Source organism: Aythya marila (assembly GCF_965140915.1).
Source record: "Aythya marila genome assembly, chromosome: 4".
In the NCBI taxonomy this organism is placed as follows: Eukaryota; Metazoa; Chordata; class Aves; order Anseriformes; family Anatidae; genus Aythya; species Aythya marila.
Window position 1 is genome coordinate 6,739,942 of NC_139045.1, and position 26,734 is coordinate 6,766,675.

Below are 26,734 nucleotides of genomic sequence, written 5' to 3' on the forward strand. Positions count from 1 at the left end.
TTTTTTTTAACAGCTCCTGTGAGAGAGCTGCAAAGCAGTCACCAAAACTTTGTTCTGTTAAATAGCTGCAGAGTAATGTATATGTATTACATGCTCATAGACTAAAATCCTTCCCAGGAGAAAGGCCACATGAGCTTGAGCCTCGCACACTTGCAGGTACTTTTTGAAACTATTTACCATTACAATTAAGTACTTTGACTTTGTTGAAATGCCCTGCAAATCCAAATCTGGGTAGCACCTTACGGATGTTTAAATGTAGGTCCTGCTTGCTAGGACTGAGATCAGTACTCCTTCCCCTCCAAAAATCAAACAAACAAAAACCCAACAACAAACACAGGCAGAAGCTGTATCGTCCCAAGTGCTAGCAGGCTTTATTGCTAGGACCTGCCTCATCCATACTGCTGCTTTCCTCGAAGCAGACATTGGGTTGCCAATTGGGAAGCAAAGCAAGGAGCTAGGTGTGATTTTGCAATATTTACGTACGCTGTTTATCAGTAATCTGAGGCCCGTTTTCACTGAAAGCAGAGTGAAAGTAGTAGCCTCTCACTGCGTGATCAAACAGTAGGGCAGGCCTGTTGCAGCCACTTGTAATTTTCCATCTAGTTAGAGACCTTCAGGCTCACATGGCTTCTACTGTACAAAATGCTGCAATTTAAGGAAACATAAGAGATTGCACAGGGGCTGCCCAAAGCCTGCCAGCTAAAACAGTGACAATGTGAAAATGTCACTTGCTTATCCAAGAGAGGTTATCTTTGTTTGTCTTCAGAATCACTTCAATTTAATTTGCTTTTAAATAACTACTAATAATCAGTTCCTTGCTGTATTTCAGTTCGAGTCCCACAGAATGTGCATAGCTGTAGAGCAGCACAATGGATTTCTACTCCAGCTCATGTTATCGAAGGGCTGGTCAGGAAATATTAGCAGCAAAGCACCCCCCGAAATTTCACGCAATCTTGTGGAAGACAACGGTACAATACAGACACAAGACAAAGTTACAAAGTTAAGGATTTGCATGGAATAAAAAGCAGGCCACTCTCCTTCAGCACAAAGCTGATGATCCCCATCAGCTGTGTCTCATGATGCGCGCACAGCACTTCACACTGCAACGACTGGAAGTAAAAGGAAGGCAAGCCAACTCACAGCATCCTTGACACACCCTCACACACAGGTTGTTTTCTGAGGGGTACTGGATCAACAAACACTGTGATGGAAGCCACTTTTCTGCAAAAGCAGCACAAATTTCTAAGTTGCACCTGTACCTCTCCCAAACAGCAGGAAGGGGAATGATGTTGATTTGATTAGCGGTGCTGTAATCCATGACCAGCACCCACAGGAGATGGGACAAACTGACAGCCTTCAAAGAGGGGACTTTCAAGCCAGCAAGCAGAGGTCCTTGCCAGCAATGACTTACTTGTCTCCGTTATCATCCTGGACAACGGTGAGATGGCGCTGAACAGCCAACAGCATCTTCACATCTCCGGTTACAGCGTAGTCAAAGAGAGCATTGCAATGGTGCTTGGCAAGCTGCATCGCCTTCTCCAGGAAGGGACCATCTGCAAGGCAAAGTTTGGTCTCCATCAGCTCGGTTGTCTTCCCTGCAGCACCTCCCTCTTTTGGCAGGGGTTTGTGCTGCCACGGAAATACAAAGTGCAAACCAGAAGCATTATTTGCTGATTCACTGAGACAGGTTGGTAATTACTGCTGAGAGGAAAGGACAGAGGGAATGAGTCCCTGGGAAGGAAAAGGAGGTGCACTCTGAGCATTCAGGCAGTAGGAACCCTGGGAATGGTGAAACTCTGGAAGCCACCTTTAGTTTGAGTGGCACTGAATTCATGCCATTTACATGTGTTTGTGTGCAATGAAACAAGAGAAGCAGAAACTTGGATCTTAGATATAAACAACAGCTAAGGACTCTTGTCCATAGAACACTTCAAAGGTCACCCTAGCTGCTCTGCCAATACCTTTGTGGTTCTGTATTGGCAAGAAACTAGCGAAAATGAAACAGATGAACTTTCAAACCACAGTTGTCATTCTGGGAAGTAGTATCATCCGAAACCAGCCTGTATTATCAACAGTTTCATGTTTCTGTAAAACCATGTAAGGTTCGAAATCACTAACAGCAAACAAGTAAAACAGATGTTGTCATTTAAAGCACACATAGGGAGGGAATACCCAGGATTTCCAGCTGCACATAACCAGGGATTTGGTCTCAGATGTATATCCCTGGTGAACATGAACACATCATTTCTGTGAGCCCACAGCTTACTCAGCTATCCATGAAGCTTATTGTGCTGGCCCACAGATCACTGCAGTTCCTATGCTATGTGCCTAGACTGATACATTGTTATTTGCTGTTTACCTCTTAACACTAAGTAACGGGATTAAATAGATGTTATGTTCACAACATATCCAAGGTAAAGGGTGTTGAGGAATTTTGTCTTTTCTCATAGAATATGTCCAAAAAATTGGATGCTGAACCTCTGCTTTCCCCATGGCAAGCACACAGAAAAAATACCCTTCAAAATACCAGAAGATAGCATCTTTCAGTCTAAAAACTACAATGTTCTAACCTGCAGCAGCCATTTCATGGAGCCTGTTCTTCGGCACCTATTCTTCACGTAATCTGGAAACTGAAATTGTCTCCTTTCATGCAATTACAATAGATAAGGAAAAGAAACAGCCAGCTGCCTGCCTACAATGTACATTACTCAGTAACAACAATACAGGTTTCTCCTTGGCGACTCTTAAAGTGAAATTATTTTACTTCACATATCAGCCAAAGATTTTGCTCTTTGAGTCAGTCACAGGAATCATCACAACCAGAACCACAAGCAGCAAGTTCTTCACCTTTTCTCTAGAGCACCATCCGCTCCTCAGACCACAAGAGGCTACACCTTGGAGGTTTTTACAAATACAACCTATCTACTATGCAGCTCTGGTTTCCCAAGCCACGATCTGCAGGGCTGTTAATAGCAAGTGTCACAGAGGACTGATACCCAAAAGATAACATGCTCTCTTCCCTGACCAAGAACAGAACAACAGAAGTGGTCTAGATCACATTGCACTTGCTGAAAGCAAACAAAAAAAAATAATCCTTATCTCTCAGTTCTTACCACTACCATGTCTCTAATTCAATTGTTGTTGTTTTCTTTTTTTAATGTGATGAGAAGCATGGTTACTCAAGACCTTTAAAAAAGTGATTAGCAACTCTTTAGAAAAAAATAGCCTGTAGACATGCAGGAAAGGAAGTCTTGCTGCCTGTGAAAGGGTGATTTGTAGTTTTCACTTATTTAAAATCTACTTCTAAACCATTCTTACTAACTACTCCTGCCTTCCTCCCCTTTTGTTCGCTGGTTTGATGCATAAAAGGTTTGCTACCAGACTGTTATTTTACTGTGTACTCGTTGCATAGAAACAAATAAGGTTTACATTTTAAATTCAAACCTTTCATGCTACTTCACATGCAATTTAACAGCAGAATTACAAGGAAGAACTACACAAAAATCACACAGACATTCTTTATACTCATCCATTAAAGCCTATCAAATATCAAAAGCCAAGTCAACCAGTGAATAGTATTCCAAGTACTGCCACTGTTTTCAGTGAACCTCAGACAGGTTTATTACAATGCAGTGTTAAATGTGCCCAGCTGGCTAAGCTACCTCATCTCATGTATTTATTTGTTCACTTACCCTGCCACCTGCAATCTGCTTCGTTTACTTCACCTCTGCAGGATGAAGCATCCTCCTCCTTCTCTTCATTTACACCAGAGGTTCTGCACTCATTCGTCTCCATAGTTTCCATTTTCACATCATGTTCCGTGTTGCATTTGTCACTTGGTTTATCAGACCTCTTCCTATCTTTTTCAGCTGTGCAATTTGACAGTCCTGCAAACAGAAATTAATACCATTAGTGTTCAATACTCCTGCTTTTTTATGCAAATGATAGCCACAAACAAACCCTGAAGAACTGTGCAGAAAATTTACTTTCATATGGGTGTTACCATTAAACACTCATGAATCATAATACTCCAGATGCCAACTGACAAGGATGGATGGAGCAATGTAACTTGCTCTAAAGTGATTATGTCTTTGCCAGCCTCTGCTTTACAGGTAAATTTTTATATGCCAACAACGGGAATACCTCTTCTTTGAAAGTACAACAAGTCTGAAGTATTCCCAGGAAATCTACCAGAATAATCAGATATACTTTTGCCTTTCTGACAGCAAATTCATCCCTCAGAATTCAGAAATAACTACAGAATATTCAACAAGTAGATTTCATGTGGGTCTCTATTTTAGGAAGACAGGGACGTGCTTATTATTAACTTAACCTTTCCATTGATTCTTACGCTATTTCTTCTGGCTACTGTGTAGCACCAGACTCTGGCAACAAAGGAAGATACCTTTTATCTGGTCTAATACTTGGGTCACACCCTAGTCAGCACATTCAAGCAAGAGAAAGGGCTGTTGCTTGAAGCGTACACTGAATATATAAAGCATGTTGAGGAGTTTTGGTGACTGCTTCACAGCACACTTAAGTTAAACCTGCATCACAGCACATTGTTAAACATGCATAACCTCAGCTCATACTGTAAAAGAAAAAGACGGTGAAACTCAATTAAACTGTTGCAAGAATGACATCTTTACCGTTGCAATGTTTCATTCCAGCATTGGACTTTGTTGTGCCAGGGTGGAAATGCATCCCTCCAAAAGCTGAGTAACCGTACGAAGGATAACTGAACCCTAAAGAAAGGAAAAAGATTAAGAATTAACAGAATGACACCCTGAAACAATGAAAATGCAATCTAGAAGAGCACTGAGAGTAAAGAGATGAAATTTTGTTTTCCACGCATTTTGTGGTTTATTCCATCCATTTCAAATGAATTTTCCAAACTGAAGGTGCACTCTGCCACCCCCCTTCAAAAACCCAAAGAAATTCTAGATGGCTGACTGGTGGTTCTCAGTCCCCAAATCCCTAAGACCTCACCCATGTAATATCACTAGTACAACGCCTTTAAAACTCAACTGAAACCTCGCAAGTTGTCTCCATGGTGTAAATCACTGTGATTAGAACAGATTTGTATTTGGTGTTAGGTTGTACATGTGCTGCTAGCATTGCATGTCATGATTTGAAAACTACTGCTCTACACCCTTCTCTGAAAAAAGGGCTACTTCTATTGTAGTTCAGATGGCATTTGCTGATCATTTGCTCATCAGTGCTCTGCTGCAAGAAATCAAAGCATTGCTCTTATATCCTGCATCTCAGATATGCTCAGGTTTCAATAGATAGAGCACAGCAAGAAAATTACTATAAAGGATCTCGAATTTTGTAATAATGCTTTGCAGTAACAGGGTTAATTTGCTAAATTCCTCTAGGAATTACTCCTTTATACCAGGTATAAAGATGGGAGAGTCAGATCTCATCTCACTAGAAGTAGGTGAATTCCTCATTTCATTTTTACAATCAGAATAATTATCTGCAGGCTCTCAAAGCAGAACCCCTGTCCCTCTTCCCCCCCAAACCGCTGTCTTACCAGAGCCAGCCCCGCCGCCTCCCCCGCCATACATGCCACCTCCTCCTGCGCCGCTGCCTCCACCGTAGCCATCTGAGAAGTTTGGCATGAGCTTCTGTCGTTTTCTTTGCACTTCTTCTTTATCTGCGTTTCAGGGGAGAAGGAACAGACGGAAAAAGGAGTCACGCTTAGTAGTGGCCATGCACAGAAAAGGAGGAGTATTCACAAATTACTAGTAAAAATTACTAGTTTGTAAGGGAAAATGAGGAGTGCTGTAGAAGAATAAACTCACTTCTAGCCCCAAACAGAACAATTTTGTACATAATGGAGCAGTGAGAATCAAGATATCGCCAAGTTCCCAGCCAGACTGACAGCATCATTCAGGCCCGCGTGGCCTCTGCTGTTCTGTCAGGTGCCTCATGCCCAGACTGGGATGGACATGTGCAGAAATGTCCTGGGAGGCTCAGAGCTTCCTTCAACAGCAGCTCCTGTCCAGTGGCCTCCAAATTCTTCAATGTCTAAGTGAAGTCATAAATCAGCACAAGTGCCTTGAACCAAATACTTGCTCAAGAAAATTCATCTTTGGGGAATACAGGCACAGGTTCCTCCACTAAACAAATCCATTTCAGAAACGGACACTTATAAAAAAGGGTCAGCAAATCACAAGACACTGATCTCCAATGGCTCAGAGCACCTGCAGTGCCCCTTAAACTTTTGTTTAAGGTTAAGGATGATGAGAAATGTAGAAAAGAACATTTGCTTGAAATGATTTACTTAAATTAACAGAAAGGCCAACAGAATAAAGACAGCTTATTTTCAGGCAGGATATAATACCGTCAAACCATGCGGAGCAGAAGTAGGCAAAAAAACTAAGAATTTTATCATGTAAGTAAAAAATAATCCTTAGACCTATTGGAAAGCAAAACATAAAGGTTTAGAAGAAGTATCCCAGTGACTGAGAAAGTGAAAATGGCATGACAAAAACTATCTGTAGAGGGATACAAAGATTACAAGGTTAAAACCCACTAAAACTGTTAAAAGAACATACAAACCACCTTCAATAAATGATCTATTAGTTTTCAACAAACATACGACAAAAAGAAATGACATGCACAGCCACATCAGTCAGTGCATCAAACTGGACAGCTGACTACATGGAACAGTACACTGAAAAGTAGAAGTGCATTATTCCCAGGCATACATGATCTGTAAGTACGTATGCATGCACGCACCAGGCATACTCACACTGACGAGGAGAGAAAACTCTAGAGAGCAATCTAGTCAGAGAAACAAACAAAAAATCCACATACACATGTCTAAGTTCATTTGAACACTTGCAACAGGGGAAAAATACAGACCCTAAATGGTAATTTTATGATCAGATTGTATAGGGTATCCTAAAATGCACATAATACTGAATTAATTTTACTTGAGAGGTTCATAAAAAAAGTTTGCTTCACATTTGGCAACTTTGTTCTGCAGTTAGACGTTTCATCTCCATAAAACTTGTGCAAGGGATTCCTTAAATCATTACTGATACAAGATCTAGCTACTCTGGAAGATTTTGAAAAGGCAAGCTTTCTGCTATTTTATTATAATATGTGTAAAATAGATTCAGCTGTACAACTCCCACCTCCCCTCTCCTCAGCTTAGCCCCTTAGCACTGATGCACACATATTTCAGAGTTTGACAGGGTTCTGATTTCAGCATGGCTCCAAATGAGGTACTGCAAACTTGCAAGAGTAGGACTTAGCAGCACAAACTGCAGGCAGGTTAACTGTTAAGGAGGTAGACTATCAGTGCAACAAAACACTAATTCTGACTGGGACCTCAAGGTATTTCCGTATCTTTACATTAATAATATTTAAAAACATATTGATGCTGTCTTTCACATCAAACTCATTTGAAACATAGAAGAGTTGAATGGGCACAGACTTGCTGGTTAGACTTCTCGCTAACAACTCAGGAAGCACGTCTGATGCCAGCTGTTCTGCCTCAGCTAGCTAACTAGCATTTTACCCTAAGAGGTTGAAACAGCACTTTCCCTACTCTTACAAAAAGGGTCTCGGGTTCATTAGGCAGTATAGGCAATTGGAAAATTCAAAAACATTAAAGAACTTGTGAGGCATGATGGTGAAAGAAGAGAACTGGAAAATATATACTTTTTTCACCAGATACCAACCAGTCTTCAGTTGAAGGTTTCAACTGAAAGTACTGAGAGCAAGATGTCCTCAAATATTATTTTGCAGAAACTCAGAGAAGAGAGTGCCATCTACTGTATGAACAGGCATATAGGAAACTTACCCAGAATAAGGCTCAGTAGAAAGACACAGATTTACTGCTTACCAGTCCAACAACAACAGAAACCAATAAGCCATAACAGAGGTAACAGTTTTCCTATTAGCTCTGCACAAAACAAGGCAACAAATATCCTGTTTTCTAAAAATAATAACTACAAAAAATGTTTCACTCAACACATGTCCTATCCTATTAACAGTATTCCTAGGGACCTTGCAGTTTCTGTATCTGGGATACAAAGTGGGTTTAATGAATTACCTTTGATTTCCGGATAATAAAGAAAGGGCTTTGGTTCACTTGTTTCCAGATCAGATTTCCGACGCAGTTGTACAAATACAGAGGCTGGCTTTGTGATGTTGACATCTCGATACTTGGGTGTTTTAAACACAATAGCAAACTGTGAAGGAAACAATGATAAGTGCGTTTGTCACGGACAGTGGTTTTTGGCAACTGCATGTACATTTGTGTTATTTTTGTGGGAGTTGGTTCATTACTAGGGAGTCAAAAATTCTTTGCGAAAGGCTGCTGCCACAACAAACTTCCATTTCAGTTTTCAGCTGTACCTTTGAGTTAGAGTCCTAAAGTCTTTTGTGAAAGACAGAACCGCCAGGAATCGCCTTGCCATGTGTGTTAGTACCACACTGCTTCTCCCCTCATCATTGAGCATCTACTCTGTGGCTTTCTCAGCATCCTCATAGGAGCTGTGAGAGTTTTCTATATATCCTATCCCAATTCGCACTGGTGTATGTTTAACGCAAGTGATCTCTCTCCTGATTTCCTACAACTACATTCCTTAGATCTTAAAAGAACAGTTAAGATTCTGTTATTATTAGGAAGTAGCCAACAAAAGACAGGGACTGAAGAGGTTAGTAGGGGATATAGAGGTTTTCACCTAATTTTCTAATTATAATATAACCCTGGTTTCTTAAGATCAGAAAACCATTAACAAATGGCAAATGCTCTGTTACTTACCTGCCTATGTACATCTGTAGGAGAAAAGTCTCCAAAGCCTTCCCACATACCACCATTCTCATCCTCCTCATAGAAACGTATTTGAATATCATCTGCAAAGAGTGAAAGAAACAATAACGTTGGGATGTTTGTGCATTTGTTTAACCTTTGGCTAAGTTTATTTCAGATAAAAATCAACACGGTTACTTTTTAGCGGGGTGATAATATTACATGAATAATGCATGAATCATCGTTATCCATGTTATGAAAACAACACAGATAACCCATTTTTGACATCAGTTTTAGATCAGCCTGATTCTAATGACTTCACTGATGTTGCTCTCTGTTTCCTGAGCAGTAAAAGGAGAATTAGGTTCACTACCTCTTCCTACTCTAGGGCTAGCAAACATTCCAGAGGAGCTTTATTTGGAACAAGCGTGTAGGGAGGGGAGAACTTGAAGCATGAACTGTAGAAACCACCCCCTCTCCTCCAGCAGTTTCAGTTCAGAAAACTGTAGCAAAACCCGAAGTGCCACAGTTCAAGTTCCGCTTGCTGCTGGCAGAGCGCCATGCGGAGCTGCGGCTCAGCCAGACGGCAGAGGTGTGAGCGAGCAGCTCGTCAGCAGCGATCCCTCACGCCCCAAACACAGCACAGGCCACGCCATAAACGTGAGACTTGGCTTCTGCTCCTCTAAACAACTTTTCTTTCGTTCTCTGTTTGGTTACTAATTTATATGTTTTTAGGAGAGCTTGGGAAATACCACGCTCGCATATTCCTTCCCCAGCACCTCTGAGGAGAACAAATAATAGCAAAACTATTTTCTCGTGGGGTGGCTGAAGCAGGACATGCTTTTGGAGCAGGCAGACTGCTTCCTCCGATCCACCACCTGCTAGTCTCAAGACTGCAAACCACTGCTTCCAGCCCTGCTGTCCTGCATGCTCAAGTTCCTTCAGGCAGGAGGTTTCTGAGAGCAGTGAGGTCAGGGGAAACCCCACTAGGGCTGAGGGGAAACCCCACCTCGGGGCTTCCACTGAGTCAGACTTTTATTTATTTATTTTGTGCACAAGATTAACGTTTCATCTCAGTTCTCCTGAAAGCAGAGGGTATACACACTACTGAAGAAAACAGTTTTTTTCAAAGCCCCCAAAGTGCTCTCTCTCTCCTGATAAACTGGTAGAAGAACATGGCAGGGAAGAGAGGTGGAAGAGGATAGCCTGCATTAATGGAAAGCAGCAACACGATTTTAACAACATGAGCAGAGACTCATTGCAAACAGGTGAGAACTGGGCACTTGCTCTGCCATCCCATCTATACCAGGGAGTTCCAGGTATCACCTACAGCTGAAAAATGCAAAGGGTTTACCCCACTCCTTGTTTATTTTTTTCTTTTTGGTTGAGCCCAAATACTACAACCACATAAACCATTAAGAGCCCAATCCTGACACATTCATAGCCACGAGCAGAGATTACTAAAACAAGTGTGTAAGAAGTATCAGATAACCCTGAGTAATCTCTACCATTAGCATATAGGTAAAAATGAAGTTATTAGCAGCAGCACTGAAAACATTCAGTTCCCACTGGTGATTAATAATGAATGCTCATACTTACCCTTTATAGTCAGAAACTTAATAATAAATCAGAAACTTTAGAATAATTCAGAGCAGGTGTGAGATAATGGAATCAAAGATCACCCAGAACCCATTACCCACAAAAAAAAAAAAAAAAAAAAAAAAAAAAAAAGAACATGGGAAGGGCAGAAATTTGAGAAGAACAAAGTTGATCACATGGTCTCTGGGGAGGCAACATACGCTGAATTTGCTTTGCGAGCCTATTTTGATTTATTCATTTTCTGGACTGCTGGCCTGGCTTCCAGAAAGGCTGAGCACTTACACATCCTGCTGTGCTATCAGAAGAGGAGAATAGTAAGGCAGCCCAGCAGTTCTCATGCGTTACTCCAGATGAACCCCCGGTGTGCCTTACAATACCCAGGACACTTACCTTTCTGAACCTTGTCACAGAGAAGGTAAATCTCTTCCCCTCCTGTTACGCACCCTGCCGTTCTGTCCATTCTTACAATTTTTAAGTTGGAGGCATTGGGAGCTTCTATTGAAAGGAAAAGATTTTAAAAATGTTTTACTTCACAACAATTTTAGATTACATAAAGTAAAAAAAAAATACACAAATGTGACACAAAGACAAGCCACCAATTCAACCTACTTAAATTTGTCTATGACTTAAAAAGGATGAATCAACAGGTTTTCATCTTACGGGTGTAATCTTGTATGCTCTAAGCTCTGAGTGAACTGTTAACTATAAAATAAGGCCCTGGCCATTCCAGCACAATTAGTGTTAGTACAAAAACAGAGCAGTGACCTGCATCCTGCATTAGTGCTAACTTTATGACAAGAGAGCATTACAAGAGAACATTTTCTTTCCTGTTTTCTTTGCAATGTGACACTGCTGAAAGCTGTTACCTTTAAGTCACTAGGTTAATGCAATATGCAATGCTTGCTCTGCACTGTGGCTTACTTGAAAGCAACCTCAGTCCCTGACCAACATACCAGACTGCGATCAAAAGGCTCACCTCCACAGATCTTAGCAGAGGCAGCAATGGACACCTATGGGTTCTTGAGATAGAGCTATCATCTGATAATTAAATCATGCATGATGGACAATTATGTGACAAATTGCGTCCTCTCTGTGGAAAGGACTTGGATGGTTCAAAAAAGGACATCAGGGAAAAAAAAATAATCTTTTGGAATCAACAAACAAGAGTTCACCTTGGGAGCTAAAAATCTAGCAAATGAAAGCTATGTAGCAACTTAAACAACAGAAACATGCATATTTTCCATTTTTATTATTCTCCTCAGTTGGAGTCAAAATTTTTATGGTCAGATTCATAAGGATAGGATAACTTCAATAGTTTTTCTATACGGCTTGATAAACACTCTGTCTCTGTTCATGCTTTGTCCTCCTCTTCCTCTTTGCTTTACCAATACTCCCTATCATTATGTACTTAGGAGTAAGAAAACAAATGGAATCTGTAATGGTTAGTATTGAAAATCAGTATTCCTTAAAGACACTATTAGGCAAATCACCGCAACCTGCAGATGAAAAAACTGTCTTCTCATCCAGAAAATAAGGGGCACGTGTGCCGTATGAGTATCAGACATCATGGTTTCTCACACAGTGAACAATCACAAATTGGGCCTGCATTCTCCACCTAATAGCATGCAACACGCTACAGAAGCTTTAGAACAGCTGCATTTAATACCTTTTCATCCAGACTCTGTATAATTGACGACCATTGCACAAAGAAAGAAAATGGTACTTTTTCTGACTCATTGAATAAAGATTATCAGGAACGTGGCAACCCACAGGTACAGGGAGGAAAACTCCCACAGCAGAAAGGGTTCAAATGAAATGAGTAAGTATAATCCAAAGGCACAAGGAGAAACAAAGCGAAAAGATTCACTTCGAAAAGAGGCAAATTGAGAGATGTAACACAGGTATAAAAATACTGACGGGTCCAGAGGACATAAATGGATCAAAAACTCTGGTTGTTTTAGTCTAAGAAAACAAGGGCAAGCAGATGGCCAGCAAAACTGAAAAGTGTGTAATTCTCAAGAAAGACTGAAGTAAAGTTAAGTTTTTCCCCACATCTTGTGTGACAAGGCTTTGCCACAACCAGCAATTGAAAACAAGACAAGTCCGCAAAATTCAAACACAATATAGGAAGAATTTACACAATCCTCACAATACAGATGGCAGGATTAAACATGCTAACAGCAAAATAAAGGCTTCCTTTGGGGCTTACATTAATACCTATTAAAAACAGAATGATACCATGTGTACTTGGATAGTCATGGGGCCAATATCCATGGGCTACCTAGCTATAGCAGTATCTACATATTACTTTTGTATGTAAAAAGCTTGCCCCTTATTGAAAAGGTAATTAAAGCCAAAGACACTTACTGCTGTCATATATTGCATCTGATATAACAGGATCAAGTCTCCGTGTGAAACTGCCATTGCTGTCAGGGAGAAAGGCTGTAAACATAAGACGCACCACACTGAGATCCATTTCTTTAGTCTGCTGTACTGCTGCCTGACGAATAATTTCTCTTTCTCGTTCTGGAACCAACAAATAGTACACACGAATTAACACAAAGGGTGGGGGACTGTGCATTTTCCAAACATTACTATCAAAAAGCACCAGTAGCAAGGAAACATTTTCATTTAGTATCCATTGGCTTCTATCTTTTTATTCGGAGAGAAGGAGCTGTTCACAATATACTGTATTCATCTTGCAGTTCATGAATAAGATATTATTTAAGAAAAATTATATAATTAAGAGACATATAGAAAATGACTATTTTCTGCTCTCAATTTAAAACGGTTGTGACAAGGACAGAGGCTGCTCCTAAGCACACTTGAATGCCAGGTATTAAAGTGATAAAGAGTAGGCCGGCCCCTTTACATGATTCCTGAAAGCAATGTAGACCACAGGTTTTACAGGGAACACAGCTGAACTGAACAAGTATTCTCAAAGAAAGTCTCCATGGTTACTTAAGGATATTCTGTGTCCAGTTCTGGGCTCCCCAGTACAAAAAAGATAGGGATCTCCTGGAAAAAGAGTCCAGTGGAGGGCCACAAAGATGATATAGGGCCTGGAGCATCTTCCCTATGAAGAAAGGCTGAGAGACCTGGGTCTGTTCAGCCTGGAGAAAAAAAGACTGAGAGGAGATCTCATCAATGCTTATAAATACCTGAAGTGTGGGAGACAGAGGTATTTGGCCATCCTCTTTTCAGTGGTTTGTGTGGAAAGGACAAGGGGTAATGGCCACAAGACAGAGCCCAGGAAGTTCTGCACCAACATGCGAAAGAATTTCTTCATGGTGAGGGTAACAGAGCACTGGGAGAGGCTGCCCAGGGAGGTTGTGGAGTCTCCTTCTCTGGAGATATTCAAGGCCCGTCTGGACACCTACCTGGGCAGCCTGCTCTAGGGAACCTGCTTTGGCAGGGGGGTTGGACCTGATGATCTTTTGAGGTCCCTTCCAACCCCTACAATTCTGTGATATCATGTCTCACAGCAATAACACAAAATGACTCTAGTTATAAGCTTACTAAACAGGATTAGAGCAATGAAATATAGGTGTCGAGGAGGGTACAGGCAGCTACGGAAGAAATTTGTTCCGTACTCATGTGCATGTTAACAGCAAAAAGTTTCAGATTTCCTAAAACACAGCAACAATATGCAACAAGCACATAGCCATAGGCTGTTTTCCTACCCGGGACCTTTTTCTGGCTAAGAATCTGCATTTTTAGAAGCTAAGTCTGTTTTTTAATAAAAGACCTATTAAAACCAGGCCACCCTTTCCACATACCAGTTAGCTGTCTGTCTCCACATCCTTCTGCCTGCAGATGGCCAAGTTCAGGATGCACCAAGAGTCCTGGGTTGTATCCTTTTTTGCAAGCATCTATCATGCGTGTTTCCAGAGTTTCAAACACCTTCTTCTTCGTGACGTGAAGTATTCCAAGGTTTGCAAACCTGACAAATTTTGATTGAGAGAAATATTTTCTTAATGTCTTACACCAAACCTGCAGCAGGCAGTTTCTCTTACCAGAGGAAGCTGCTTCGCTGAACTCCAGCATGAAAATTTCAGCCAACCTTAAAAAGCATGTAAAACGTGTGCCATCATATGGCAACAATCGTATGGCTGCACAGGATTTTCCCATGACAAGAGGTAATCTATTAGTTTTCAGACTTACACTGTGGAAGCAACTAAGAAAACCTTTGAAAAGCTGCTCGTCACACTTTGTTTGCTCTGTCATTAATATGTAATTTTATGGCTGTTATGCAAAGCAAGCAATTGATCAGAAGTTTGGTCAGTTCAAACTGACTTAGAGAGCAAGCTAAAAACAGCGTAAATTTTCCAAAGAAAATGTTTTAGGCTGGGCTCTGGGCTTTCAGCGAGACACTTCAGGTATCTCTGAATGAAAATTTCCATAATACAAAATATGCTTTTGTAAAAATCTCCTGGCACATTCGAAAATCAATTAGATCTGGAAGTATGAAAACAAGACAATAACTCAATTTTCATACAGGTCAATTGAGGATACGAAAGCTGTTTCTAAACATCTGATGAAAAACAAGACAAGTTAGGAAATGAGCCAAACTTTTCAAGATGAAAAGGAGCATTTCAAATAAAGCTATTTAAATTGCTGTGCTTGGTAAAGTTAGTGCACTGGGCTTGGACATCAAAAGTTACAGTTTAAAAGAATCTCTCTCTCCCAACCTCCTCAGCTTTTTAAACTTCTTCTTCTTCACCAACAAAGACATTCTTGAGATCACAGAACTAAAACTTACAGCCAGCATGAAACCTGATCTAAGCCTGAAAACGTAGACAGGAGCCTGAGTTCCATTTACTGATATAAACAATTACTCTTTTAAATTAAACAAGAACAGACCAACTACAATTTCACTATAATCTTGCTGCTTCAAACTTAAAAAGTTTGACTCATTTAGTATTTTCATGTTTATACCTGTCTTGCATTAATTTCAAATTTACTAACTTCATTTTCTTAATGCTTTTCTCTTCACTATATTCCTATTGGTGTATTTCAGTGATGGTAAAATATTGATCAAAAAGGTAACGAAAACTTCTGTTCAGTAACGTTACAGTCTGGTCTTTCTGAACAAACTACTTACATTTTAAAGAATGAGCTTGCAGTACAAATTTGGATTGCACATCGAAATACCGAAATTCTACAAATTCTAACTGAAAATTATTTGCTCTGATCTATTTGGCCTGCCTAGGCCATATTCTAAAGAGTATACCTAGTCTATTTTTGTTTAACATACAAAGCACACATTAGAGCATGAAGACTAGTGCTCCACTTAGCTGCTTATTAGTAGAGATTTTGTACTGCTTCTTATAGTGTTTCTAATTGATTCTCTTTACCTTAGTTCAGTGGTACAAATATATTTGACAGACTTACCCCACAACCATATCTTTAGGTCCTGCGTTAACTGTGCATACTCCATCTTCACAAAATTTACCCACCAAGCTGTGAGCATGCAAGTGGACGTATTTCCCATTAGTAACTAACTGGACAATTACTTTTGCAGGTCCAACATAATTGCAAATCTGTAAATAAAGATAAAATTGTTATTATTTTTTTAAAGATGGAACAAGCAATGATTCCAGTTGAGTATTTTCTGTCAGCTAAGTACAATCAAGCTTACATAGGAGAAATGTGAATGCGTCTTCTCATGAATCCTAAGTGACAAAATAACAGCAACAGATCATCACAAAGTCAACACTTTTTTTGTAATTCAAGTTAACATACAAATGGCAGACGTGGTGACAAAAAAGCTAAGAAATAAAATGAATGTAAGGGAGAGCGACCTGTTTCCCAGATCATGAACACCAGTTTTACATTCCAGCCAGTTATGCTGCATTGCTCTCCTTAAACTTCAATTAGTACATTAAATTCACAATAGACATTGTTAGTCAGTTATGATAAACTGAGTGCCTTAGGAGGCACTCTGGAGGACTGTGAAGCTTTTTTTCCTTCATTATAGTTTCTAATCATCATACATTTTTAATAGCTTTTAAAATTGTGATGTCAAGTAATGCTTCAAAAAACCCCCTAAAATTACTAACAATATATCATTTTGGTAAGTTAGTTGCTTTACATATATTATTCAAACATGATTTTCTTTCCTCATAAGTAATACTCTTCAACTCGGTTATCGGTTATGCATCATTTTCAAATTATGCCAAATATAAAATTATCTCACTTTAAAAAAGCAAACATTACCTTCCCTTCCAATTCACTTAATTAACCCTTTTATCAATGTTGTTTTTTTCCCTCCTCCTCTAATTTTTCTTCTAATGTGCCCAAGGCAAAGTTCTTTGTATTACAGCAGCTTATAGATCTAATCAACCAAGGAATTAAAGGATCACGATAAACATTAAAGTGATGAATCGGTGATGAACCGAATACTTAAGGTTATATTGTTGATAAAATGCTGATAACCGGGGATTGCCACGATTTCACCACATTACTAAGTCCTGCCACCTTCCTTCACTCCGTTTAACCCCTCTCTTGAACCCCTTCCATCACAGTTGAAACACTCTGCATATGTACGTGTGCCTTCACCGTCTTCCTATTCGCTGCTGAAAGCAAAAAAAAAAAAAAAAAAAACCACCCAAACTATGAAAAAGGTGTTCCAGGAGGAACAGGTGTGCAAAAGTATTCTCATTACTCACTGCCTGCAAGGTAACTGTTTAATACTGTATTAACGTGGATTCTGCAAGTGTTGCTTTCTGAAATACGAAGCACGGGGTACTCATGCTTTCTCCTGTTCCCAAATTGTAATCCCTCCCGGACTGAAACTGCACAAAGACACTGAATAATCACTCCTTCACCAGTTCCCCATTTATCAGCAGTGAGAAAATGCACGGATCCCTGTGCAACTTTCACAAAGTGACCTAAAAATAAAAATTATGTTATGTGCCACATATCACCTTCATTATTACAATTAAGGCTGAGAGAGGGGCTTTTTAAAAAATATTTTCTTTTCTTCCCTCACTAAACAAGCCTCTCCCTGCTATAAAGTTCCCAGCACATCTATAGTGTTATATTCATTATGAGTAACACATGTCCTTGTATCACATCAGAAAAGTTCAAGACAATCCTTCATCAGCTGTAGAAACCACAGTGAAACTGTAGGTAGGACTGCTGCACGTCAAGGACTTTCCAGCCTCTGAAAGCAGAACATATAACTGCAGTGGTAACCAGATTGCAATCTCCCCCTGTTACTCAGCTCAGCATGATCTTTGTAGTCTCTCTCAGGGGAAAAACAAAAGAGTTCTTAAAACGTAATACCTTATATAGGTCATTAGACAAGAAAGGACTACTTTCGTCATCTAGTCTGACATCCTATGCTGCAGAGGCTATAGGATGTCCTTGAATTCTTTCCTACCTGTATGTCTTACAGACAGTATTACCTACTTGATTTTGAGGTATCCAGATTATCTCAGTGGCCAGCAAAATAGTCCCATTGGTTAACCAGCCTTATATAACATAAACTAAGCCTGAAATCATTTTTGGGTCCTTGAATCATTGATACCACAACTTCAGAATAACCTTTTTTTTTCTTCTGCTATTAAGATATGCAAATAACTATCACCTTTTCCTTCATGTAAAGGCGTTAGAAGGTAGAGGGTATATTACAGTGATGAATACCTATACAGGAACCCAAGGATTATGGTGTTGACAGGAAAACACATACACAATATGAGGAGACCGCGTTTGGGTGCTGTATCGCTCGAAATCAGACCTGTGATCTGAAATACTAGCTACTGAACACCAAATTAAAGATTGGGAAAAAAAAAGAAAATAAGGAGTTCCTGGGAAGAGCATAGCTGTAATACTTGATTACATCCTGTACTGAAGCAGCATTCAATTGATCTAATCTGATAAAGTTAAAATGCTGCAGGCTCACATTTATCTGCTGTTCCTGTTTGAGAGAGATTTGTCTGAGAGATTAAGAGGACCCTGTGAACTTGAAATTGAGTCAATTTCAAAACAAGAGTTGAAAGATTTTTCAGTTTTTTCACATCTTCCTGAGATCCAGACCCCAACCAGTTTTTTAAACTTTCTAAAACTTAAAAAAAAGACTTGTAGAAAAACATTTTTCTACTTGAAAGATGTTTTTTTGAGTTACTCGTACAAGCAAGAAGTGAAACCAAGCAGTTAACTAAAGAAAGCAAATGATGGAAAGGACCATGTCAAACATACAAAACCAGCAATGATAAAAATATCTATTTCTCTTTCTAATCACTTCGTTATAGCAGCTACATCCCCAATCCTGCCTGACCTTTTGAGTATGACCAGTGCTGCCTTAAATACTCACATACAAAAGGTGTTCCACAGATGAGGCATCACTCACTCTTGATAAATGCCACGTTTTCAGAGAACAGCATTGCTTTTTTTTTTTTTTTTTTCCAGTTGCCAGTTTAAGACATTTCGTGCTTGGTAGGAACTATTTAGGCAACTGAATACTTACGTAGACCTTTAGGCCACCTAAGAACAAGCCATGTAAAGTAACTTAAATCGATGGGAGTTGTAGATCTTTTGATCCTCTAAATCTGAGGTCGCTCTTACACCAAAAATACGGACTTTGGTGCACTGCCTTAGGAGCCCAAGTACGGGGCCCCAGTACTCCACGTTCAGCCAAACCAGCCCTGGCAGTAAAAAGCACAAATCTCACTGAATTTAACTTCAGTTGAATTGGTTCAGTGCAGGTTTTTAAAAGGCATTAAAGATTTATAACAAAAAATCTGCTCGTTTTTGACTAGCGATTATTTCTTTTCTTGGCCGTTGAATGAATTAATCTTTAACCCGTAATCCGTGATCTATCACTCCATAACTTAATTCCTATAGGGGAAAAAAAACAACACGAGTATGTTGCTCCTCTCTTCAACAAGAAAGTTCATTAACTAAATAACTTGCCTAATTTTCCAGATTTTCCTCCTGAACTTGAAGTAGGTGCTGAAATCCCCCTGATTTCAATAAGAAAGCTTATCTCCAAATTGAGGTATAATTTAGGATATAGCCCAAGGACATGTCTGGATGGGCAGTGCTCCTGTTTGGGCGCCTGGGTTCGGGACTACCTAACTGGTACTCGGCTTTGATTCACAAACCGAACTGCACTATGTCCAGACTCATCAGCAGAAAGCCAGTGCTCATTAGCTTGGGCACATCTCTGAGCAACAGTGGTTACCCAGCCTCTGGGCTGGAACTCATTTACATCCAGCTCACAGAATAGGCAACGTGAATTTGTTTGCAGCCACCCATGTCGATTTGCCCCCAAGGAGATGAAAACTCAGGACATTTCCTTCACACCGCTATTTTCAGCAAATTATTTTCACACCCAAAACTGGATCAAGCACTTCAGTGTCAAACATGAATACGCTAACATCAGTATGCAAGATCAGGACATACATAGTCAATGTGTAAAAAGGTGAGTGGAAATCTTCTATGGAAGTTTTCTGGCAGTTTTCCAAATGCATAAAAACAAGCAACTTATTCAGTGAGCTGGTGATAATATCAGACAATCCAGTTTTGTTCTTTTGGTGGTTCTTTTTTTTTTTTTTTTTTTTTTTGTTGTTCTAAAACTCTTTAGAGAGCTTTGGGATAGCAAATCTGTTGTTGTTTGGATATAGAGTAACTATATCCAACTACAGAAATACAACTGTTTTTTACCTGGACAACAAGCAAATTATGAGGAAACAGCTCAAAAGCGTTAATTTCAGCTGTTCTAGATGGTATTTGAGATAGACTCAATTTTCTAGTGTTACTTTCATCAAGCAGATGGAAATGAAATCTAAAACGGAGAATTTTAGGTAGCTTGCCATGAAATCTTCCTTCATTATAGTATGTTCAATATCTGCAGCTCCTCTGCAAAGTTATATAAAACCCACTACGTCCTCTAAAAACAGAACATGTTTTGTACGTAACACTAAGATTACTATTAGCAAAGATGGCAGTAAACAAAGGAGTACAAAGCCCTGAAGTATGAAGTTGAATGAATCCTATCTTTGGTATTACAGGAAAAATACTACTGGTAAGTGGACTCCATTTGCTCTGACTGTGCTACTGTGCTGTTAAAACAAGAATTTTTAAATCAATTCCAAGTTGCCAGCCAGTACAGATTTGTTTCAAGTGCAAAGACTCGCTGGCACTGTAGAACCGCTGCACTAACTCCTGGTGTATACCATCTCCTAATATGCTCTACAGGAGGTAGTTAAATATGTAATTAACTACCAAAACATCTTGCTTAGAGACATGGCAAAGTCTTCAGCACTTGAAATGAAAGATGCATCTTTATGCTTTCCAGCTCAGCTGGAAGTTAGGGAGTAGGTGCAGGAAAAAAAAAAGGGTGAGGTTCAATAGTCCACATTATGCAAGAAGTCATATCAGATACATGTTTTTCTTTAGGCTTTTAACCCATAATACTAACAAAAGCGGGTAGGGAGACTGCAGTGCTTTTTAGTGCACTGAAGACATGTATTTTCAGAACATCCCATGGTGGCTACTGGTAAATTGCATCAGTTTTCTGTGCAGAGTTAGCCAAGCATAAGAGAGATCCTGGTGCGAGCTGCACTGACCATCCACCCCATGGCCAAGGTTTAAAGATCTGTCACAAAGCCTCCTTTTTACAGAACACCCAATGCTCACACTACTGCCCTTTCGCATCACCATGATCAACAAATGGAGGTTTACCGTGAAAGCCTTGGCATAACTGTAAAAATAAAATAAAATACAGTAATCTTCAACTGTATTTGCTTCATTTACAACAAGGTGAGCACCCTTTGACAAAACACAGGAGAGACTTACAGGAAAAGGTGTGAAACGGTTCTGTCTTTACTGGCACCACTTGAATCGAGAACAAGCACTAACAAGCAATGGCCTTGAGGAATTTACTTGTTGTGTTCCTTTGCCAGCCTCTCCCAGCAGGTGTTGCCATGTGGGGATTTGTACTAGAAAAAAACCAGATGCGCACAGTAGGACGAGAGGAAGGGAGGGGAAGGGACACGTGTGTGTTGGGGGGGCTTTAGATGAAATTAAAATCTGATGATCAATGAAACCAGGTTTGATGGAAAGCCAAAGAACATTTTGCTTTCTAGTTTTTCCATGGAGAAATTCCATTCCCTATAGAACTTTTCATTGCTTATCTTGTTGTGCTATTTTGTGTCCCATCACACCTTTGGGAAATACAATAACATAACAAGTATCATCAATAGCAACTGATAATTACTTGTATTAATCATCAATACAGATGAAATTGGAATCCAAAGATCTGTCTCAACTGAGGTACATTCCTTTTATCTGAACATACCAGTACAATTGTATTCAATGGTTCATCATTATCGTCACAATAGGAAAGGGAAAAGCAAGTAGATTCTTTGCCTGGGCTGGTAATTTTTCATAACAGTTTTGCAAGGCCACATGAAATCAGCTTTTTCAGCCTCTTCTCAATTTGCCAGACTAACACCCCCTAGGCTAACTCAGCCAATGCTGATTATTTTCCGTTGAGTCATGCTCATACTGATTCATTATGGACAAGCAACTGTTCCAAACTCTACTCTTTCTCAAGAACTGCAAAAGAACTACACGCATAAAACGGGGAAAACTAATGAATGGCACACTCCAAGGCCTAGCCCAGATGCTAACTCCTTGCCACCCTTCCATTCCCTTCTCTCCCTGTAACGGAGTAAAATACGACACCAGAATTAAAAAATATTAACCCTGCTCCGCATGAGACAATCTCTAGCACAGTAAGTTCATCAAAGACATAACACAGGGACAAGACTGAGAGCTCATTAAGTTCCAAAAAATGCAGAAAACACAGTGCATCTTTTCCCCACTTCTGTGCAGAAAGAATTTGCTGCAAGAACCTTAGGCAAAGAAAGTTCATCCTAGAATGATTAATCATCACTGTTATCATCTTCATTTTGTGCTAGCACAGAATGTTTCTTTGATTAACATGCTTGAATTTTTCCTGGAATAAAAGAGATTCAGTGAACTCCTGAACATAATGCTGCTCCTGTTAAAATGACAAGATTTCTGTTGATTTTAATGTAATCTGGATGAAGTCCTTAAGAACTTAAGAACTCGATACCCTAGAGTAAGGAGTAACATGAATAGAAAAAGAATGAAAACTTGCTAAATAGCATTTTAGACTGAACTGGAATAAGTGACTGGACTCTAGCATTATGCTGGAAGTGGTGTAACTGACCAGCTTAGGCCTTACATTATACTAAAACTGCACCTTTCAGAAGAGCTCCATTGGTCTGCACAAGGACAGTGAGGTGGTAAACGTAGGAAAGCTTACTGCTTAACTGCTAGCAAGTAAGTATGGTGCCAAAGTATCTCCACAAATCTGAAAACTACTTGCTTTTTAAAATCAATTTCACTTTTAAAGTGGGAATTGAAGTGCAGGCAGTCAGAGAAATGTCATACAAAAGTGTGTTGATTTGCGGTAAGGTCCTACATGCATTCAGCTCGCAAAATGTTCAAGTTTTATGTTCTTACTTTGACTTGAGGGAATGATTTTTTGTTCTTTTCACTGGAAGCACCAGGAAGTCCACCATGTGAAGGCCCTTCGCATACGTATCGGAATCGAAAACCCCTCTGTGGAAATAAAGGAAAAGAAACTTGAAAGCTCTTTAAAAACAAAACTGAAAAAAGACAGCACATGCACATGTGCATGAATACACACACACACAACTTGCCCACAAACAGTAGTTACAGCTGCTAGTCCCTGAAATGTTGTCTGAGCAATGGTTGACAAAGCACCACTGAATTGTGGCTCCAGATAAATTGTCCTATTCTCACTCTTACACATTATCAACAACCAGATATTCTTTCAGCAAGTGAAGATATTTTGAGGCAGAGATCTATTTACACTCTCAAAACAAGATAAAAATTAAAAGACAGAGGTTGTAAGAACAGTTGCTCTTTCTCCCACAATAGCTGCTAGGTAGAGAGGGTTGCCATCAGTAAGGGAAGTACACAGCATCATAGAAAAAAGAGCATGGATGAAACAGAAATCCATCTTCCTTGTAGGAAAAGCATGGGAAAGCTGTATCCCTGAGAAGAGTCCAGAGGCAGCACAAAAGATTCAGGGGACATTGAATGACCAAGTAGCGACCGCTCTAGAGTACAGATGTCCATGGATGCCTTTGTTATTACAGGAAATTATATTCCCTTTGCTTTACTAAGTAATCTACACTGTACAGAAGATGCAACTCTTAAGCAAATGTCTACTTAGCTATGCTGTTTTGTGTGGCCCCCACCTTTGAATACTTTCAGACCTACTCCACAGTCCTGCAATTTCTGACAGTCCCTGTCTTATACAGGCACCCTGATGTGTCTCAAAAAATTACTCTGTAATCATTAGCTTCAACATCTATCTCACTAAACAAAGCCTTTTCAGTTTAAGAACATATCTCCCAAGCAAACGGAAAGATCTGTCTGTTGTTCAGATGCTGATCAGACAGTGTAATTAATCCTAAATCACGTATTTGCCCTCCTATGGTGACCAAGTGACTGCGTGTATTGCAAGTGAAGTGCCCAACTATGATGAGCTTGAACTCAAGTTGTCCAGAAGGAAAAGCAACTTCCACAGTCATGATGCCAGGGACAAGACAATCTTTCTTCACCTCTTATGCGTTAGTCCCAACAGGTCCAGCAGACATCCGAGTGGCTTTCCCCAGTCTATTGCCCTTCCTATGGTAGCTGTGTTTTCACACATACAGTCCTACTCTCCCCCATTGTCTCTTTGCTCCTAAAACGAACACAAGCACAGCTCCCTCCCTATGGATCACCCTCATTACCCTGTTATAAATCATCACTCAGCTTGCCACATGCTATTCCACTAAAGAGCTACTTGTGGAGACGTCACGTATGGAAAAGGGTGCTTTCTCTTTAGGCACTACACACTATCGGCTCTGCCATGCAAAGACGTGGCCTAATTTGGGATAATCTCAAACAAGGAAGAGGCAGCATATTCTTCCAAGAGTTCACAGTACATTGCTGTTTCACCTAAGACACTTAAGTGTCACCTGTTCCCATGCGGATGCTCAAGTATAAAAATGTCCTGAGCGTGTGCCTGAAATAGATGTTCTCTACAGTCCCCTAGAAGAGTGACTGGATTGTGACATGCGTTTGCAAAAGACCAAGCAGAGGACAGAATGGCTTCTAGACAACCATCTACTTAACAGCTGCATAATGTAGGATTTTATGCAACTACGTGGGAGAGGCAAAAAAAAGGGACTTCTTACTGTAACAGCTTAAGGAGGAATACTTGTAATTGCTGATGACACCAGCCAGAAACACTCTGTACTTCAGCTGCATGAATAATAACCAGTGCATTAGGGTGAAACTGACACTATCAGAGCAGCATAAGTGAGCATTCACTACTGAGTCACCAAAAAAAGTTACTTTCAAGTATTTATCTTCATTTGTCTTGGGTTATTCAGAACAGCCAACTGTGATAAAAGGAATCCCAAAGGACAACAGGATTTCTTCATGATGACAGAACACAAGTCAAAACTTCCTGTAACTTCTGGGAATGGAATGAAATGTTTGGATTTTTTTTTCTTTCACATCTTTCAAGAAACATGAAACAAATTATAAAGAACTCCCATGATTGGTCTATGAATTTATGTTTCAAAATACTGGGGTACTACAACACTCATTTCTAAGATGACAAGTCTATATTTAGCAAGACATTTTTTAAAACCTTCATTTTTTTTTGGTCTTATGACACTTCCAAAGAGACACAGAGATGAAGACGGAACAAAACAGGAAACGATTTAACTACAAAAGTGAGAGGAAAAACTGCTCATGGTTAAATGCCATATTTGTTATCAAGTTTAACCTCTTCAACCCTTCTCTCTCATCTTAAGACACAGCTTTATTCAAAGCTGAACATAGTGACATAGCTATCTTAAAGATTTTCAAAATGTAGTGTTCTTACCTGTTTTGGCTGCTCAATGATTTGAAGATATGGTCCGTCTGCTAACATAAAAGAAAGAAGAAATGTCATAATGCAAAATATATTTTTATTACAATTAAACATAAGTTACAGGGATAAAATGGATATCCTTGAATGTCTTGAAATTTTTTGAAAGCACCTAAGCATCTTCAGAACTTAAGTAAAATTCTAATAACTAATTTATCAGTTGGGAGTCTACCACTTGTAACCTTTACCAAGACCACTGGAGTAAGAAGGGATTGATTAAATACCAAAAGCTACTTTTAGCTCAGAGGACCTAAAGGAGCAACTCAGATCATCTGGTTAAGACTCTGAGCATTGAGTAACAGTGGGATCCTCTTCTTGCCACAGATGAGCTGCCTGGCCTTCTTGAGCTAAGGTTAACTTTTGTGTTTAAACCCCTTGGGCTCTAAAGACTATATTCACAAGCCTTGGCCCTGGGGCTTCCTACCAACTAGGTGCTTTTGAAAGCTGAGAGCCAATCGGTAGCTCTGAGGTATGGGAATATAGGAGGAATTCAAGCTGTCTCAACACGTCCTAACAGTCAGAGCTGCTTTAAAAAAATGGAACTGAGGAGACTAAATCATTTACATTCTTTCAATAAATAATTCAGTTTAAATAGCCTTTGAGCAGAGCCTAAATCCAATGAGAACTCTGTGCCACCAGAGCTCAGAATTAATCACCTCATCCAAAAGAAGCTCCAACTCTGATCAATTGGATTTATTTGCACAGAGAGAAGGAAAGCTCTCTAGGTGGATGGGTGTGAAATGCCTTTTCAAATGCAAGCCATTCCCAAGGCTGAAAACAACAGTTCTGCGAGGCGTAATTTCCTTCCTGTCTCTTGACAAGCGAAGAAGAGGATTTGGGTTTCAATGCTAAAAAATCATTGTTATCAAAGCAGACCCCAAATGACAGCTTCGCTGTGAATACCTGCACAATATATTGCCAGCTATATTCCCGTTGACTTTATGCATCATCACTTACACCCTACTGAAGCTATTCATGCTGAGGAATCTAGGAAGCTCACTGGGACACACGAAACCTCCAGAAGAGACAAGCTACATCTATACCGCAGGGCCTGCAAGCAAAAAAATCATATTGTGCCTTGCCAGCATCCACGAGAAGGTATGGTCAGCCTCTGAACATCTGCACCACCTGCAAGTACCACGCTATCCAGCTACCTCAACCAGGTAGTACTTGGCTTGGGCACAGCTCCACATGCTTGCTTCAACTTCAGTGTCGACTAATAATTAAAAGTGGCGGAGGATTAATTCATTTACAGTTTGCAGTATCACTGCGTGTCCTTCTCTGCTCCTCAATACAACTCTAATGAAAGAGACCTTCACGTCCTCAGACAGGACAGTTCTTAACTGATTCCTCTCAAAAGGAAA

General features: G+C 39.9%; 1 protein-coding gene across 2 annotated transcripts in view; it reads right to left on the reverse strand.

Moving 5' to 3' along the window:
* The window catches only part of NFKB1 (nuclear factor kappa B subunit 1), a 56,698-nt gene that overhangs the window by 9,721 nt on the left and 20,243 nt on the right, over positions 1–26,734 (reverse strand). Inside the window, exons 4-15 of one of the 2 annotated variants that reach the window (XM_082760203.1) lie at positions 25,326–25,363; positions 22,877–22,975; positions 15,767–15,915; positions 14,152–14,315; positions 12,740–12,898; positions 10,763–10,867; positions 8,786–8,877; positions 8,072–8,210; positions 5,537–5,659; positions 4,650–4,745; positions 3,693–3,887; positions 1,412–1,553 (exon numbers count right to left, since the gene is read on the reverse strand). In XM_082760203.1, the coding sequence (XP_082616329.1) occupies positions 1,412–1,553; positions 3,693–3,887; positions 4,650–4,745; positions 5,537–5,659; positions 8,072–8,210; positions 8,786–8,877; positions 10,763–10,867; positions 12,740–12,898; positions 14,152–14,315; positions 15,767–15,915; positions 22,877–22,975; positions 25,326–25,363 (1,501 nt within the window). Of the gene's footprint in view, positions 1–1,411; positions 1,554–3,692; positions 3,888–4,649; positions 4,746–5,536; positions 5,660–8,071; positions 8,211–8,785; positions 8,878–10,762; positions 10,868–12,739; positions 12,899–14,151; positions 14,316–15,766; positions 15,916–22,876; positions 22,976–25,325; positions 25,367–26,734 lie in introns of both variants that reach the window. The other variant, XM_082760202.1, reaches the window with a different exon arrangement.